Below are 12799 nucleotides of genomic sequence, written 5' to 3' on the forward strand. Positions count from 1 at the left end.
ATGCCCCCTTGTCCCTGTCTCAGGTCTATGATTAAAAAGATCATCAGAAAGGTCTTTGTACTGTCCCCTCATATATTTATACATTAACATAACATCACCCCTTAGCCTTCGGTTTTCCAAACTAAATAGCCCCAAGTGTAATAACCTATCTTGGTATTGCAGACCCCCCAGTCCTCTAATAACCTTGGTCGCTCTTCTCTGCACCCGCTCTAGTTCAGCTATGTCTTTCTTATACACCGGAGACCAGAACTGTGCACAGTATTCTAAGTGTGGTCGAACTAGTGACTTGTATAGAGGTAAAATTATGTTCTCCTCATGAGCATCTATGCCTCTTTTAATACATCCCATTATTTTATTTGCCTTTGTAGCAGCTGCCTGACACTGGCCACTGAATATGAGTTTGTCATCCACCCATACACCCAGGTCTTTTTCATTGATGGTTTTGCCCAGAGTTTTAGAATTAAGCACATAGTTATACATCTTATTACTTCTACCCAAGTGCATGACCTTACATTTATCCCCATTAAAGCTCATTTGCCATTTATCAGCCCAAGCTTCTAGTTTACATAAATCATCCTGTAATATAAAATTGTCCTCCCCTGTATTGATTACCCTGCAGAGTTTAGTGTCATCTGCAAATATTGAAATTCTACTCTGAATGCCCCCTACAAGGTCATTAATAAATATGTTAAAAAGAAGAGGGCCCAATACTGACCCCTGTGGTACCCCACTGCTAACCGCGACCCAGTCCGAGTGTGCTCCATTAATAACCACCCTTTGTTTCCTATCCCTGAGCCAGCTCTCAACCCACTTACACATATTTTCCCCTATCCCCATTACTCTCATTTTATGTAACAACCTTTTGTGTGGCACCGTATGGAAAGCTTTGGAAAAGTCCATATACACTACGTCCACTGGGTTCCCTTGGTCCAGTCCGGAACTTACCTCTTCATAGAAGCTGATCAAATTAGTCTGACATGAACGGTCCCTAGTAAACCCGTGCTGATACTGGGTCATGAGGTTATTCCTCTTCAGATACTCCAGCATAGCATCCCTTAGAATGCCCTCCAGGATTTTACCCACAGTAGAGGTGAAGCTTACTGGCCTATAATTACCGAGTTCAGTTTTTGTCCCCTTTTTGAATATTGGCCCCACATTTGCTATACGCCAGTCCTGTGGTACAGACCCTGTTATTATGGACTCTTTAAAGATTAATAATAATGGTCTATCAATGACTGTACTTAGTTCCTGCAGTACTCGGGGGTGGATCCCATCCGGGCCCGGAGATTTGTCCATTTTAGTGATTTTTAGACGCCGCTGTACTTCCTGCTGGGTTAAGCAGGTGACATTTAATGGGGAATTTTTATCACTAGTCATATTGTCGCCATGGGATTTTCTTTTGTAAATACTGATGAAAAAAAGTCATTTAGCAGATTGGCTTTTTCCTCATCCACCATTTCACCCAGACTATTTTTAAGGGGGCCAACACTGTCATTTTTTAGTTTCTTACTATTTATATACCGTATTTTCCGGCGTATAAGACGACTGGGCGTATAAGACGACCCCCCAACTTTACCAGTTAAAAAATAAAATCTTCTTAAAAGTCGGGGGTCTTCTTATACACCCTATGTCGTCTTATAGGGCCGGTGAATATGTGCCTTTTGGGGGGGGGGGAGTGATCCTGATGAGGACGAGGGGGCGTCTCACAGGAAAGTGAGTATCCCCCATTACCTTATCATAGCGCTGCAGCGTGGGGTCTCTGTGCTGGGAGCGGCGGCTGCTGTGCTGTGCTGTGCTGTGGCGGCTCCTCTTCTGCAGTGTGGGGCCTCTGGTGCTGTGGGGCGGTGGCGGCGGCGTATCTTCATACAGTCGGGGCTCCTCCGGCATCTCAAAGACTGGAAGCCCCGCCGGCAACTCCATGGGTACAATGCGGTCAGGTGGCCTCCGGGAAAATGGCCGCTGCTCAGATTCAGATCTCGTCCCGAGATCTCGGGAGACGAGATCTGAATCTGAGCAGTGGCCATTTTCCCGGAGGCAGCTCAATAGGTGCGATGCGGTGGCCCGGCCGCTGGGGGCTGCGCATGCTCAGATTCAGATCTCAACGAGATCTGAATCTAAGCAGCGGCCATTTTCCCGGAGGCCAGCGCATTGTACCGATGGAGTTGCCGGCGGGGCTTCCAGGCTGAGATGCCGGAGGAGCCCCGACTGCATGAAGATACGCCGCCGCCGCCACCGCCCCACAGCACCAGAGGCCCCACACTGCAGAAGAGGAGCCGCCACAGCACAGCACAGCACAGCAGCCGCTCCCAGCACAGAGACCCCACGCTGCAGCGCTATGATAAGGTAATGGGGGATACTCACTTTCCTGTGAGACGCCCCCTCGTCGTCATCAGGATCACTCCCCCCCCCACCCACCATATACACCTGGCGTACAAGGCGATTCCCGGCGTACAAGACGACCCCCGACTTTTAAGAAGATTTTCAGGGGTTAAAAAGTCGTCTTGTACGCCGGAAAATACGGTAGTTAAAGAATATTTTGGGATTATTTTTACTCTCTCTGGCAATGAGTCTCTCTGTCTCAATCTTTGCTGCCTTGATTTGCTTTTTACAGAATTTATTTAATGTTCTGTATTTATTTAATGCCTCCTCACTACCTACTTCCTTTAATTCTCTAAATGCTTTCTTTTTGTCCCTTATTGCGCCCCTTACAGCTCTATTTAGCCATATTGGTTTCCTCCTATTTCTAGTATGTTTATTCCCATACGGTATATACTGTGCACAGGTCCTATCCAGGATGCTAATAAACGTCTCCCATTTTCTTTGTGTACTTTTATGTCTCATTATATCATCCCAGTTAATTGCACCAAGATCATCTCTCATCCATTGGAAATTTGCCCTCCTGAAGTTTAGTGTCCTTGTCACCCCTCTACTACACATCTTATTAAAGGTTACATGAAAACTTATTATTTTGTGATCACTATTCCCCAAGTGACCCCCAACCCTTATATTTGATATGCGGTCTGGCCTGTTGGTTAATATTAGGTCTAGCAGTGCCCCCCTTCTTGTTGGGTCCTGAACCAGTTGTCAGAGGTAATTGTCTCTCATAGTTGTCAGACCCCGATCACCTTTGCTGGAACTGCAGGTTTCTGTTCCCCAATCTATTTCAGGGTAGTTGAAGTCCCCCATAATAATGACTTCTCCTTGAGTCGCAGCTTCATCTATTTGCTTTACGAAGATATTCTCCATTGCTTCCATTAGTTTTGGAGATTTATAACAAACCCCTATCAGTAATTTATTATTTTTTCCCCCTCCCCTTATCTCCACCCACAGGGACTCTACATTTTCATTAGATTCACCTATATTATCACGCAGGATGGGTTTTAAGGAAGATTTTACATATAGACACACCCCTCCCCCTCGCTTATCTGTACGGTCATTTCTGAACAGGCTATAGCCCTGCAAGTTAACAGCCCAGTCATGGCTCTCATCCAGCCACGTCTCAGATATCCCCACCATGTCATAATTATGCTCCAACAACATTAGTTCTAATTCATCCATTTTGTTGGCGAGGCTTCTGGCATTAGTATACATGCACTTGATGTTACTCTCTGTACCTCTATTCTTTCTTAAATTACTAACTGTTCTAACCCCACCCCCCATGCCACCGCCACCCCCAACTTCCTTATTTGTGCCCAGGTCTCTATCTGCACTATCTTCCCCTCCTATAACATGAATACCCTCCCCCCATTCCCTAGTTTAAACACTCCTCCAACCTTCTAGCCATTTTCTCCCCCAGCACAGCTGCCCCTTCCCCATTGAGGTGCAGCCCGTCCCTAGCGTAGAGCCTGTAGCCAACTGAGAAGTCGGCCCACTTCTGCAGGAACCCAAACGCCTCCTTCCTACACCAATTCTTGAGCCACTTATTAACCTCCCTAATCTCCCGTTGCCTCTCTGGCGTGGCACGTGGTACGGGCAGTATTTCGGAAAATACCACGTTGGAGGTCCTTGCTTTCAGCTTGCAGCCTAATTCCCTGAAATCATCTTTAAGGACCTTCCACCTACCTCTAACTTTGTCATTTGTGCCAATGTGCACCATGACCGCTGGGTCCTCACCAGCCCCTCCCAGTAATCTGTCCACCCGATCAGCGATGTGTCGGACTCGAGCGCCAGGTAGGCAGCACACCGTTCGACGATCCCTGTCTTTGTGACAGATTGCCCTATCTGTTCCCCTAATAATTGAGTCCCCCACTACCAGCACCTGTCTGGCCTGCCCTGCTCTCCTATTTCCCTCCTTACTGGAGCAGTCACTCCTCCGGCTTTCAGAGGACATGCCTGGCTGCAGCAGTGCTACCCCTGTACTGGCACCCCCCTCATCTGCCAACTTAGCAAACTTATTGGGGTGTGCCAGATCAGGACTAGCCTCCCTGGCACTCTTCCCTCTACCCCGCTTCCTAACTGTCACCCAGCTAACTGCCACACTGTCCTGCAGCTCCATCCTACCATCCCCCTCCTCATCTATCCCATTGAGCGTCTGCTCTGTGAGCAGAAGACTCCTCTCCATATTGTCTATGGATCTCAGTGTTGCCAGCTGCACATTTAGATCCAGTATCTGGGTTTCCAAATGCACAACGTGCTCACATCTCGCACAGCAGTATGCACCCTCGACCGGCTGATCAAGGACTGCATACATGTGGCAAGATGTGCACTGGAGGTATTAACAATAGTGGAGCACATTTCCTAATGGGGATTGCACCACACAGAAACGTTAAATAAAAATAAATACAAAGTATTAATTAAAAAAAAAAAAAACAGAAGCAATTCCTCCCTTGGAAACTCCCTGATTCCAAAGTCACTGAATCACAAGTCACACACTTACCGCCGTTCACACTTACGCTCAGGTCACACTCAGCTCGTTCACACTCGCTGTGCTGAAGATTTATAGATTTTTTTTTTTTCTCTATCTCCCCTCAACAGCAATCCACCTTGCTGTTCAGATGCACTTCCAAAAAGGATATATTGTGAAATATTTCTCATTACAGATAGTTTGCTGTTGACGCATGGTGTAGCACGGGTAACAGTCCTAATATAATAGTAGTAAACTACACTGCTACATCGTGACAGTATGCGCAGAAAGCCAAAGTCGGGGCCAAGGTGGAGATGGCTTCTTTCTCAACAGATCAGTTTTTGCAGGAGCACAATGATCATCTTCCAAAACAAGTCTACTTCTGGATTTACACTTGAGAACCTACAAGCTGGAAAACCGTTTCACAAATTATTGTTGCTGGAAATGGAAGAAAGCGCCACAGCATGACTGCAAACACCTGACCCAGAACCTTGTCACTGGCATTGTGGAGAAATCCAATCTCACAGCATCGCTGCTAAGAAGTTCAGTGAACTCCTCGTGCCGTCTCGGCAACATCTACAACTTTGACGGTGAACTTCTGGCAAGTGCAAATGGATGTCAGGTAGATATGGAAAGTACAAGGAAATTTCGTCTCCAAGCATGTGCAAGTGTTCTTCCACAGAAATCATCATCAGCGTCAACCTTTAGTCTGGTTCAATGTCATGTTCCTCAAAGACAGATCTAGTAGGCAACATGTACATTTTATTTTCACGCAAGTTTTTTTGCCAAAGCTCAAGTTTAATTTGGAATGATCGGATCTTTTCAGACAAATTGAGGCTGTCACAGGGTTACCACGACCGTGTGGAGCCAGAAGACTGCGGCGTCTGGTGGCTCTTTCTTCGGCGCTGAGAAGAAGCACTTTTACTTCATTTTAAATGTGTTTTTCTTCTGGCAGAACAGGGGTTAATCGGCCATGTTGGAAATCCCTGTGCTCACAGCTGAGCTCGGTTAGCCACTCCTTTCCCTTTTATAATCTGGGCCGTTACGAATCCTTGTCAGAGCTAGCATTTGCTGCATGGCTAACGGAGGGAAAGGAGTTGGTATGAGAAGGAGTTATTAGTGACTGTTGCTTGGTTTCTATGGGTGGTAGTTCCTTATCCTCTGTTTTGGTTTATTCCCCTACCTTTCAACTCTAGTGAATTCCTCTGTTATATACAGTACAGACCAAAAGTTTGGACACACTTTCTCATTTAAAGATTTTTCCGTATTTTCATGACTATGAAAATTGTACATTCACACTGAAGGCATCAAAATTATGAATTAACACATGTGGAATTATATACTTAACAAAAAAGTGTGAAACAACTGAAATTATGTCTTATATTCTAGATTCTTCAAAGTAGCCACCTTTTGCTTTGATGACTGCTTTGCACACTCTTGGCATTCTCTTGATGAGCTTCAAGAGGTAGTCACCCGGAATGGTCTTCCAACAATCTTGAAGGAGTTCCCAGAGAAGGAGTTCCTACCTTCAGAATCATCCCGGGGAGCAGTGCGAGCTAGGGCGCCCCCTAGTGTTAGGGCCTGGAAAGGAGCCCCTGGTCCCAGGTCACGTGACAGCTGTGTGATAACAGAGGCATGTTGTATTTGGTTCTTTAACTCATTCAAGATGGCAAAGATGTCAACTAAGTCAGCTATTCTCTGCAGTTCACTTTTAGCACTGAAAAATGCTTCGAACTGCGGTCTTGCTTTATGATTATAAAACGTTTTGAGTTCATCTTGAAGTTCAAAAACGTGTTTGAAAATGTTTCCTCTGGACAACCATCTGACTTCAGTGTAAACTCGCAGAGCATTGTTGGGTGCATCCAACGCAGTGCACACTTGTGGGAACAGTAGCCTGTTTAAAGAGTTCGCCTTCACGAAATGGTCAGAACATGACGCTTCTCATCACTTCTTGCAACTCTTGTGGTAGCATCTTTGTTACCAATATTTGCTGGTGAACCATACAGTGAGCTCCGTTGACTTTTGGTGACTCATTTGGTACCAAAAGTTGACGTCCAGACTGACATCCTAGAAAGCTGGAGCACAAACCTCTTCCCAAGAGATCTTCTGCTCCTTCAGAAATGAGCCGTGTCAGATACATCGCGTGCAGTAGCTGTCGTTTCCAGAAACTCCTCTTTAGGGCATGTTCACACTTTGCAGATTTTGCTGCGGATTTTTCCGCAGCGGATTTGGAAAAACCGCAGTGCAAAAACCGCTGCGGTTTTCACTGCGGATTTTCCTGCGTTTTCATCTGCGGATTCCTCTGCGGGTTTTCAACAGCACTTTCCTATTGGTGCATGTTGGAATCCGCAGAGAGAAGGGACATGCTCCTTTTTTCCGCAGCAATTCCGCGCGGTTTTTAAAGGGATTTTCCGCAATGTGGGCACAGCGGTTTCTTTTCCATAGGGTAACATTGTACTGTACCCTGCATGGAAAACTGCTGCGGATCCGCAGCGGCAAATCCGCTGCGGATCCGCAGCAAAAAACGCAAAGTGTGAACATAGCCTTAAAGTCGCCACCATTGATGTACCTCACGTAAACCAATGACTGAACAATTGCAACGTCTGTTGATTCATCAAGCTGGACACTAACTATTGGAAGTGAAGCAGCTTTCCGGGATTACCTGATGAAGAATATTAGCAGACATGTCATCTATTCTTCTGCGGAAATTGCAGCCAATCTGGTAAATTCGTCTTTCCTATCATAACTCGAACAAGGTGTTTGGCCGCTGACAGCAGTGAATTCTCCGCGTTGGTGCGAGGCTTCATCGCTCAGAGATTCCACCAAATATGAAGCTTCCTCGGCTGCCATGTGCGGTTTGTGGCGTTCTTGACTCAATCAGCTTTGCATCTAAAATAGTTGGTGCCCTCACCGGCAAAGCTCGGATGCTTGCTAGCAAAATGGCGCTTTAGTTTGTTCGGCTTCATAGATTCGGCTGATAGAACTTCACAACCAGTAACACATTGCGGTTTCAGTTCCTACTGTAATTATGGAGGTAAAACCATAGTGTAAGAAATCATCACTGTATTTTCTATTCTTAATGCTCTTTTTTACATGATCCATTGTCATGGGACGGTATGATAATGAAAAGGACAGGATCGCTTTAATAATACAAGAGATGATACGTGGCCAAGTTCATTCAATGCAGCTCATTACAGGAATGTACCCTTCTCTATGTTGTTTTACATACCTGTTCCTCCCACAAGGGGGCAGTACCCACCTCACCCACAGCTGAGGATAAAAGGGCCAATCAGTGCCCAGATTACGCTCCCAGGTGACTGCCGCTCTCTACACACGTGTGACTGGTCCACATTAGAGATGGGCGAACCCAAACAGTAAAGTGTGGCGTCCGTACTGAACACCTGCTGTTCACCAGAAAGTCTGTGCTACTGTTCCTGATGTTTGTCGCATTGTCATGTGCTTGATAGCGTGGCAAACACCACTTGTGATTGGTGGGAAAATCATTACCCCCCCCCCCCCACGGTATGGGGGGTCCCCACGCCATATGTTTTAATTTTTTAAATAATTTAAAAACACGGTGTGGCGTCCCTTCCATTTTTGATAACCAGCCGTGCTAAAGCAGACAGCTGTGGGCTGGTATTCTCAGGCTAGTAAGGGGCCTTTGACATTGACCCTCCCCAGCCTAAAAATCAGAAGCCAATTCTGGCGCTTTACCAGGCTTTTCCCACTTGCCCTATAACGGTGGCAACTGGGGTTCATATTTGTGGGGTTGATGTCACCTTTGTATTGTCAGGTGACATCAAGCCCATGGCTTACTAATGGAGAAGCGTCAATAAGAACCTATCCATTCCTAATCCTACAGTTATAAGGTAAATAAAGACAGACAGCATAAAGTCCTTTATTAGAAATAAGACTTAACAGTTTTCCATTTTATTTAAAAATAACAAACACAGATATACTCACCCAACGCCTAATTCCACCGAAGCTCTCGTTCTCCTGTAATAAAAACGAATATAAAAAAAACAACAATGTCCCTTACCTTTCTGCCGTGATGTCCCACGCTGTAATCCATGTCTGGGGGAGAATTAGTTTTCAATCTAGAAGGTGCCAAGATGTGGCCATCCAGGTTGAGAGCCACTGGTGAATGAGCTGCGGTGAGTGCAGTGACCGGCAGTGACTTCAGAGGTTACTTCTGGTCAGTGAGGCTGCGATCCCAGCCGGGCGCCTGAACCACGGTGACCTCCGTCCGGTGAGAGGAGAGTTCACCAGGAGAATTTCACTGCACTGAATTTGAACTGCGGTTAGGGTGGATTTGATAGATTCCATGTTGAAAGGACAGGTCTTTAGGAACTAGTTTAGCTTTTTCAGGTTCATGATGGTCCTGACAGAGGCATCTATTTTTTGTTTTCTTTTATCAGGAAGAGACACTAGAACCCCTCTCCATCCTGCTCTACAAGGACTGATTATTTTACCTGTCCCTGGACTTCCGTTTCTAGAGCTAACTGCTCCTCTCCTCCAGACCTCCAAAGGGGCGTTATCACAAAAGGTCTATGGGGACCATCCAACGACTCTAGTCTCAGGCCAGACTATCAATTTGAGAATCCATCTGTTCGACAAGATTCTCACCCAGGCAGGGGAGAAGTGGGAAAGTCTTTCCCCAGAAGATTTTTTTTATTCTCCGAGGAGGGACCCCCAAACATGAACCCTCTTGTTCCTTCAACGGTCCTCCCCTTCCCCTGATGTTTTGAAGGTCTTCTATTACCACACCTTCTCCCTTAAAAGGACCTCCTGTATGAGAAGTTTTTTTTACCATCACTGGCCTCGTCTAGGATGTCATCAAGGGAAGGCCCAAACAGAATCTAGATTTTGATTGCATATCACTAGGCCAGCTTTTAAGCCACAGGGATTTTCGAGTGGCATTCAAGAGAACTGCCGATCTTGCCGCTAATCTTGCAGAATCTGCCGCTGCATCTGCCAGGAATGCTGCTGCTCCCTGCATTAACGGGATATCGGCCAAGATGCCTTCCCTCGCAGCCTTATTCCTCAGCTGACTTTCCAATTGATCAAGCCAGACCATCATTGACCTGGCTGACGAGGATTCCCAGATATTTTTGTTTTTAGGTAGCCATCTGCCTTTTTATCTAAGAGATTAACTACTCCCATATATTTAAAGGGCAAGGAGGATTGTTTTGAGGACTAAGGCTTCATTCATACTTGCGTCGGTACAGGTCTGTCGCTAAGCGTCGGCTCGATGTACCGACGCACGTTGTGAAAATGTTGCACAACGTGGGCAGCGGATGCAATTTTTCAACGCTTCCGCTGCCCATTCTAAAGTCCGGGGAGGAGGGGGCGGAGTTCCGTCCGCACATGCGCGGTAGGAGATGGCAGACGCGACGTACGAAAAAACGTTTCCTTGAACTTTTTTGTCCCGACGGTCCGCCAAAACATGACGCATCCAGTGCACGACAGACGCGACGTACGAAAAAACGTTTCCTTGAACTTTTTTGTCCCGACGGTCCGCCAAAACATGGCGCATCCAGTGCACGACAGACGCGACGTATAGCCATATGTCACAATCCGTCAGCAATACAAGTCTATGGGAAAAAAACGCATCCTGCGGGCACATTTGCAGGATCCGTTTTTTTCCCAAAATGACGGATTGCGACGGACGTCACACGACGCAAGTGTGAAAGTAGCCTAAGCTCCTTAGGAAATATAGGGGTTTCTTTGCATTAGTTTTTTTCTATATAAGCCTGGCAGAGTTTATACTGCCATGAGCTGCACAATTCCTCTGCACAGAGTCCACATTTTTTATGCTTGAGTTTAGCTACACATTTCTTAGGCCTCTGCTAACAAATAGGCGACAAGAGAACAACCTGTTACCAAAATGAACTTCCATGAATATCACTTAGCACAGCACCACTAGTGAAGGTACTGAATTCGGAGGCGTAAAGGCCCATCAGAGTGACCTCCTTTGGTGGCTGTGCCACAGCTCTGCTGGCTGGCCCTACGGACACCTCTGGAACAGTCAGTATGAACCCTGCCGCTGCATCAACGTTGCTACTGCTTGTGTTTCCTGTGCTGCTGGGTTTGCTGCTTCAACTGTTCCATCACAGAACTGGGAAGGAGTGCCAGAGTCACCGCTCTTCTGGTGGTCTTAAACCAGCTTTAAATGCAAGATCCACGTGAACAGCATCTCCCCTCAATAGCCGCCTCCTCTGGACCTCTTCCGGAAGCAATTCAATACATGGTCATAAGTCACTGACGCGCTAGCCAATAGGGCATAGCCTTACAGTGCACTCTGCGCATGCACAGCTCCCGTAATGACGTGTCCGCCCGCACTCCAGCCAAGCCCCCAATGGACCTACTGTGGTGCTTCCAGGCCCTACACACCGGCTCAGCAGATCTCACGCCCAGCTAGGTGACTGAGCAGGACCTGGGTAAGAGACTTCTTTTCTTCATTCCGCACCAAACACTGTGTATGGGTTCCCCATCAAGGACAGGAAGTCCAGTGATGTGGGGGAGAGGTTGTTTCCTGTCCTTCTTGAGTGGACCCCCTCCCTCCCTCTCTCAGGTGGTGCTGTCATGGCTGATAGGAAAATATGGCATTTTCACTTCTGCCTTGTGATGTCCCTGGTTTGGATGGGAGACATCCAATCTGCCTAGGGACAATTATCTCCACCTTCGTTGTAACATCTCTTTACTAACAAGGAAGAACAGGGTCAACACTTGCTCTCCCAGGAATTGTCCGCTACTCTCTAATCTACACAGGTGCTGACTGGTGTCCTGTGATATTGGGTTTATCCACTATCACCACCATCATTCTTACAACCACCATGAAAAAATAACCAACACCTGTCACCGCCTATCACCATTCTCATCCGTCACCATCCTCATCAACAATCAGAAATATAAGCATCCACCATCATCATCCCAAACTAGTTCCCATCACACTGACTCACCGGTGTCGGAGTCCAGGCTGCTGGGAAATTTGTCAGGACGTGGATGTCCTGCAGAGAGCGGAGGACCTGGGTGGAGGAGCAGACAGACACCAGTAATGCAGTCATTACACCTCCCCCCCATGTATGTGAGAACACCGAAGATATCACATCACGTTTGATTGACTAATAAGTGCCCCATGTCCACAGCGGGTGACTGGGAAGATCACAAGGAGTCAGCGGGAAAAGCACGCTCACCTGTGTCAGGATCCTCTAGGTCCTCGTCCTCCTCCTCAGGAAGCTGGCAGGATAAGACGGTAATCTGGGTGCACTTACCATACAGGTCCACCACCGCCCACACCCCGGGGGGTATCCCTGAGGCCGCGGGTCCACAGTCTCTACCATTCACCCACAGATGGAGCTCCCCAGAGAGGGTTCGCTGAATGCCCACACGATCACCCTCCCCCAACTGGTCCAGGTCTTGTCCATACTCCTCCAGGATGGAGCGGCCATCCTCCAGCACCGAACACCCAGACACGATCCAGGAGCCGCCCTTCAGCCCCGTGGCGCTGCTGGGAAAATCCAGGAGAGACGGGTCCTGAGTGGTGAGGCCGATCTCCATGGACCCACTCCACGAATTCATCTAGAAGGGGTGACAGATCCAGTGAGTACACATGTAGAGATTATATAAGGACACAATATTAAACATACACACAGATATATTCTATACACACATACGTCATGTAGGTACACACACCCAGAAATTATACATATACAGATAGGTCCAGAAATCTTTGGCCAGCAACGAATCCTTGTGATTTCAGCTCCGCAGGCCGCTATTTCGGATGTAAAATGAAAACAACTGAAGTGGAGACTTTCAGGGTTAAAGGGGTTGAACAGAAATCAATTGTGAAACAGTTATGAACGGCAGCCATTTTCCTACAAATCCTCAACATTTCAGGGGCTCGGAAGTAATGGGACAAATTACCGTTCCCAAAATGTCCATGTTTAACACTTT

The 12799-nt window shown here is 47.0% G+C and overlaps 1 protein-coding gene across 2 annotated transcripts in view; it reads right to left on the reverse strand.

The window, feature by feature from the left end:
* NEURL4 (neuralized E3 ubiquitin protein ligase 4) overlaps window positions 1-12799 on the reverse strand; it is a 140992-nt gene that overhangs the window by 117620 nt on the left and 10573 nt on the right. For both annotated transcript variants that reach the window (XM_077261431.1, XM_077261432.1), the window contains exons 2-3: window positions 12040-12424; window positions 11806-11871 (exon numbers count right to left, since the gene is read on the reverse strand). In XM_077261431.1, coding sequence (XP_077117546.1) covers window positions 11806-11871; window positions 12040-12424 — 451 coding nt within the window. The remainder of the gene's footprint in view (window positions 1-11805; window positions 11872-12039; window positions 12425-12799) is intronic.

The sequence above is a fragment of the Ranitomeya variabilis genome, chromosome 5 (assembly GCF_051348905.1).
Source record: "Ranitomeya variabilis isolate aRanVar5 chromosome 5, aRanVar5.hap1, whole genome shotgun sequence".
Lineage (NCBI taxonomy): Eukaryota > Metazoa > Chordata > Amphibia > Anura > Dendrobatidae > Ranitomeya > Ranitomeya variabilis.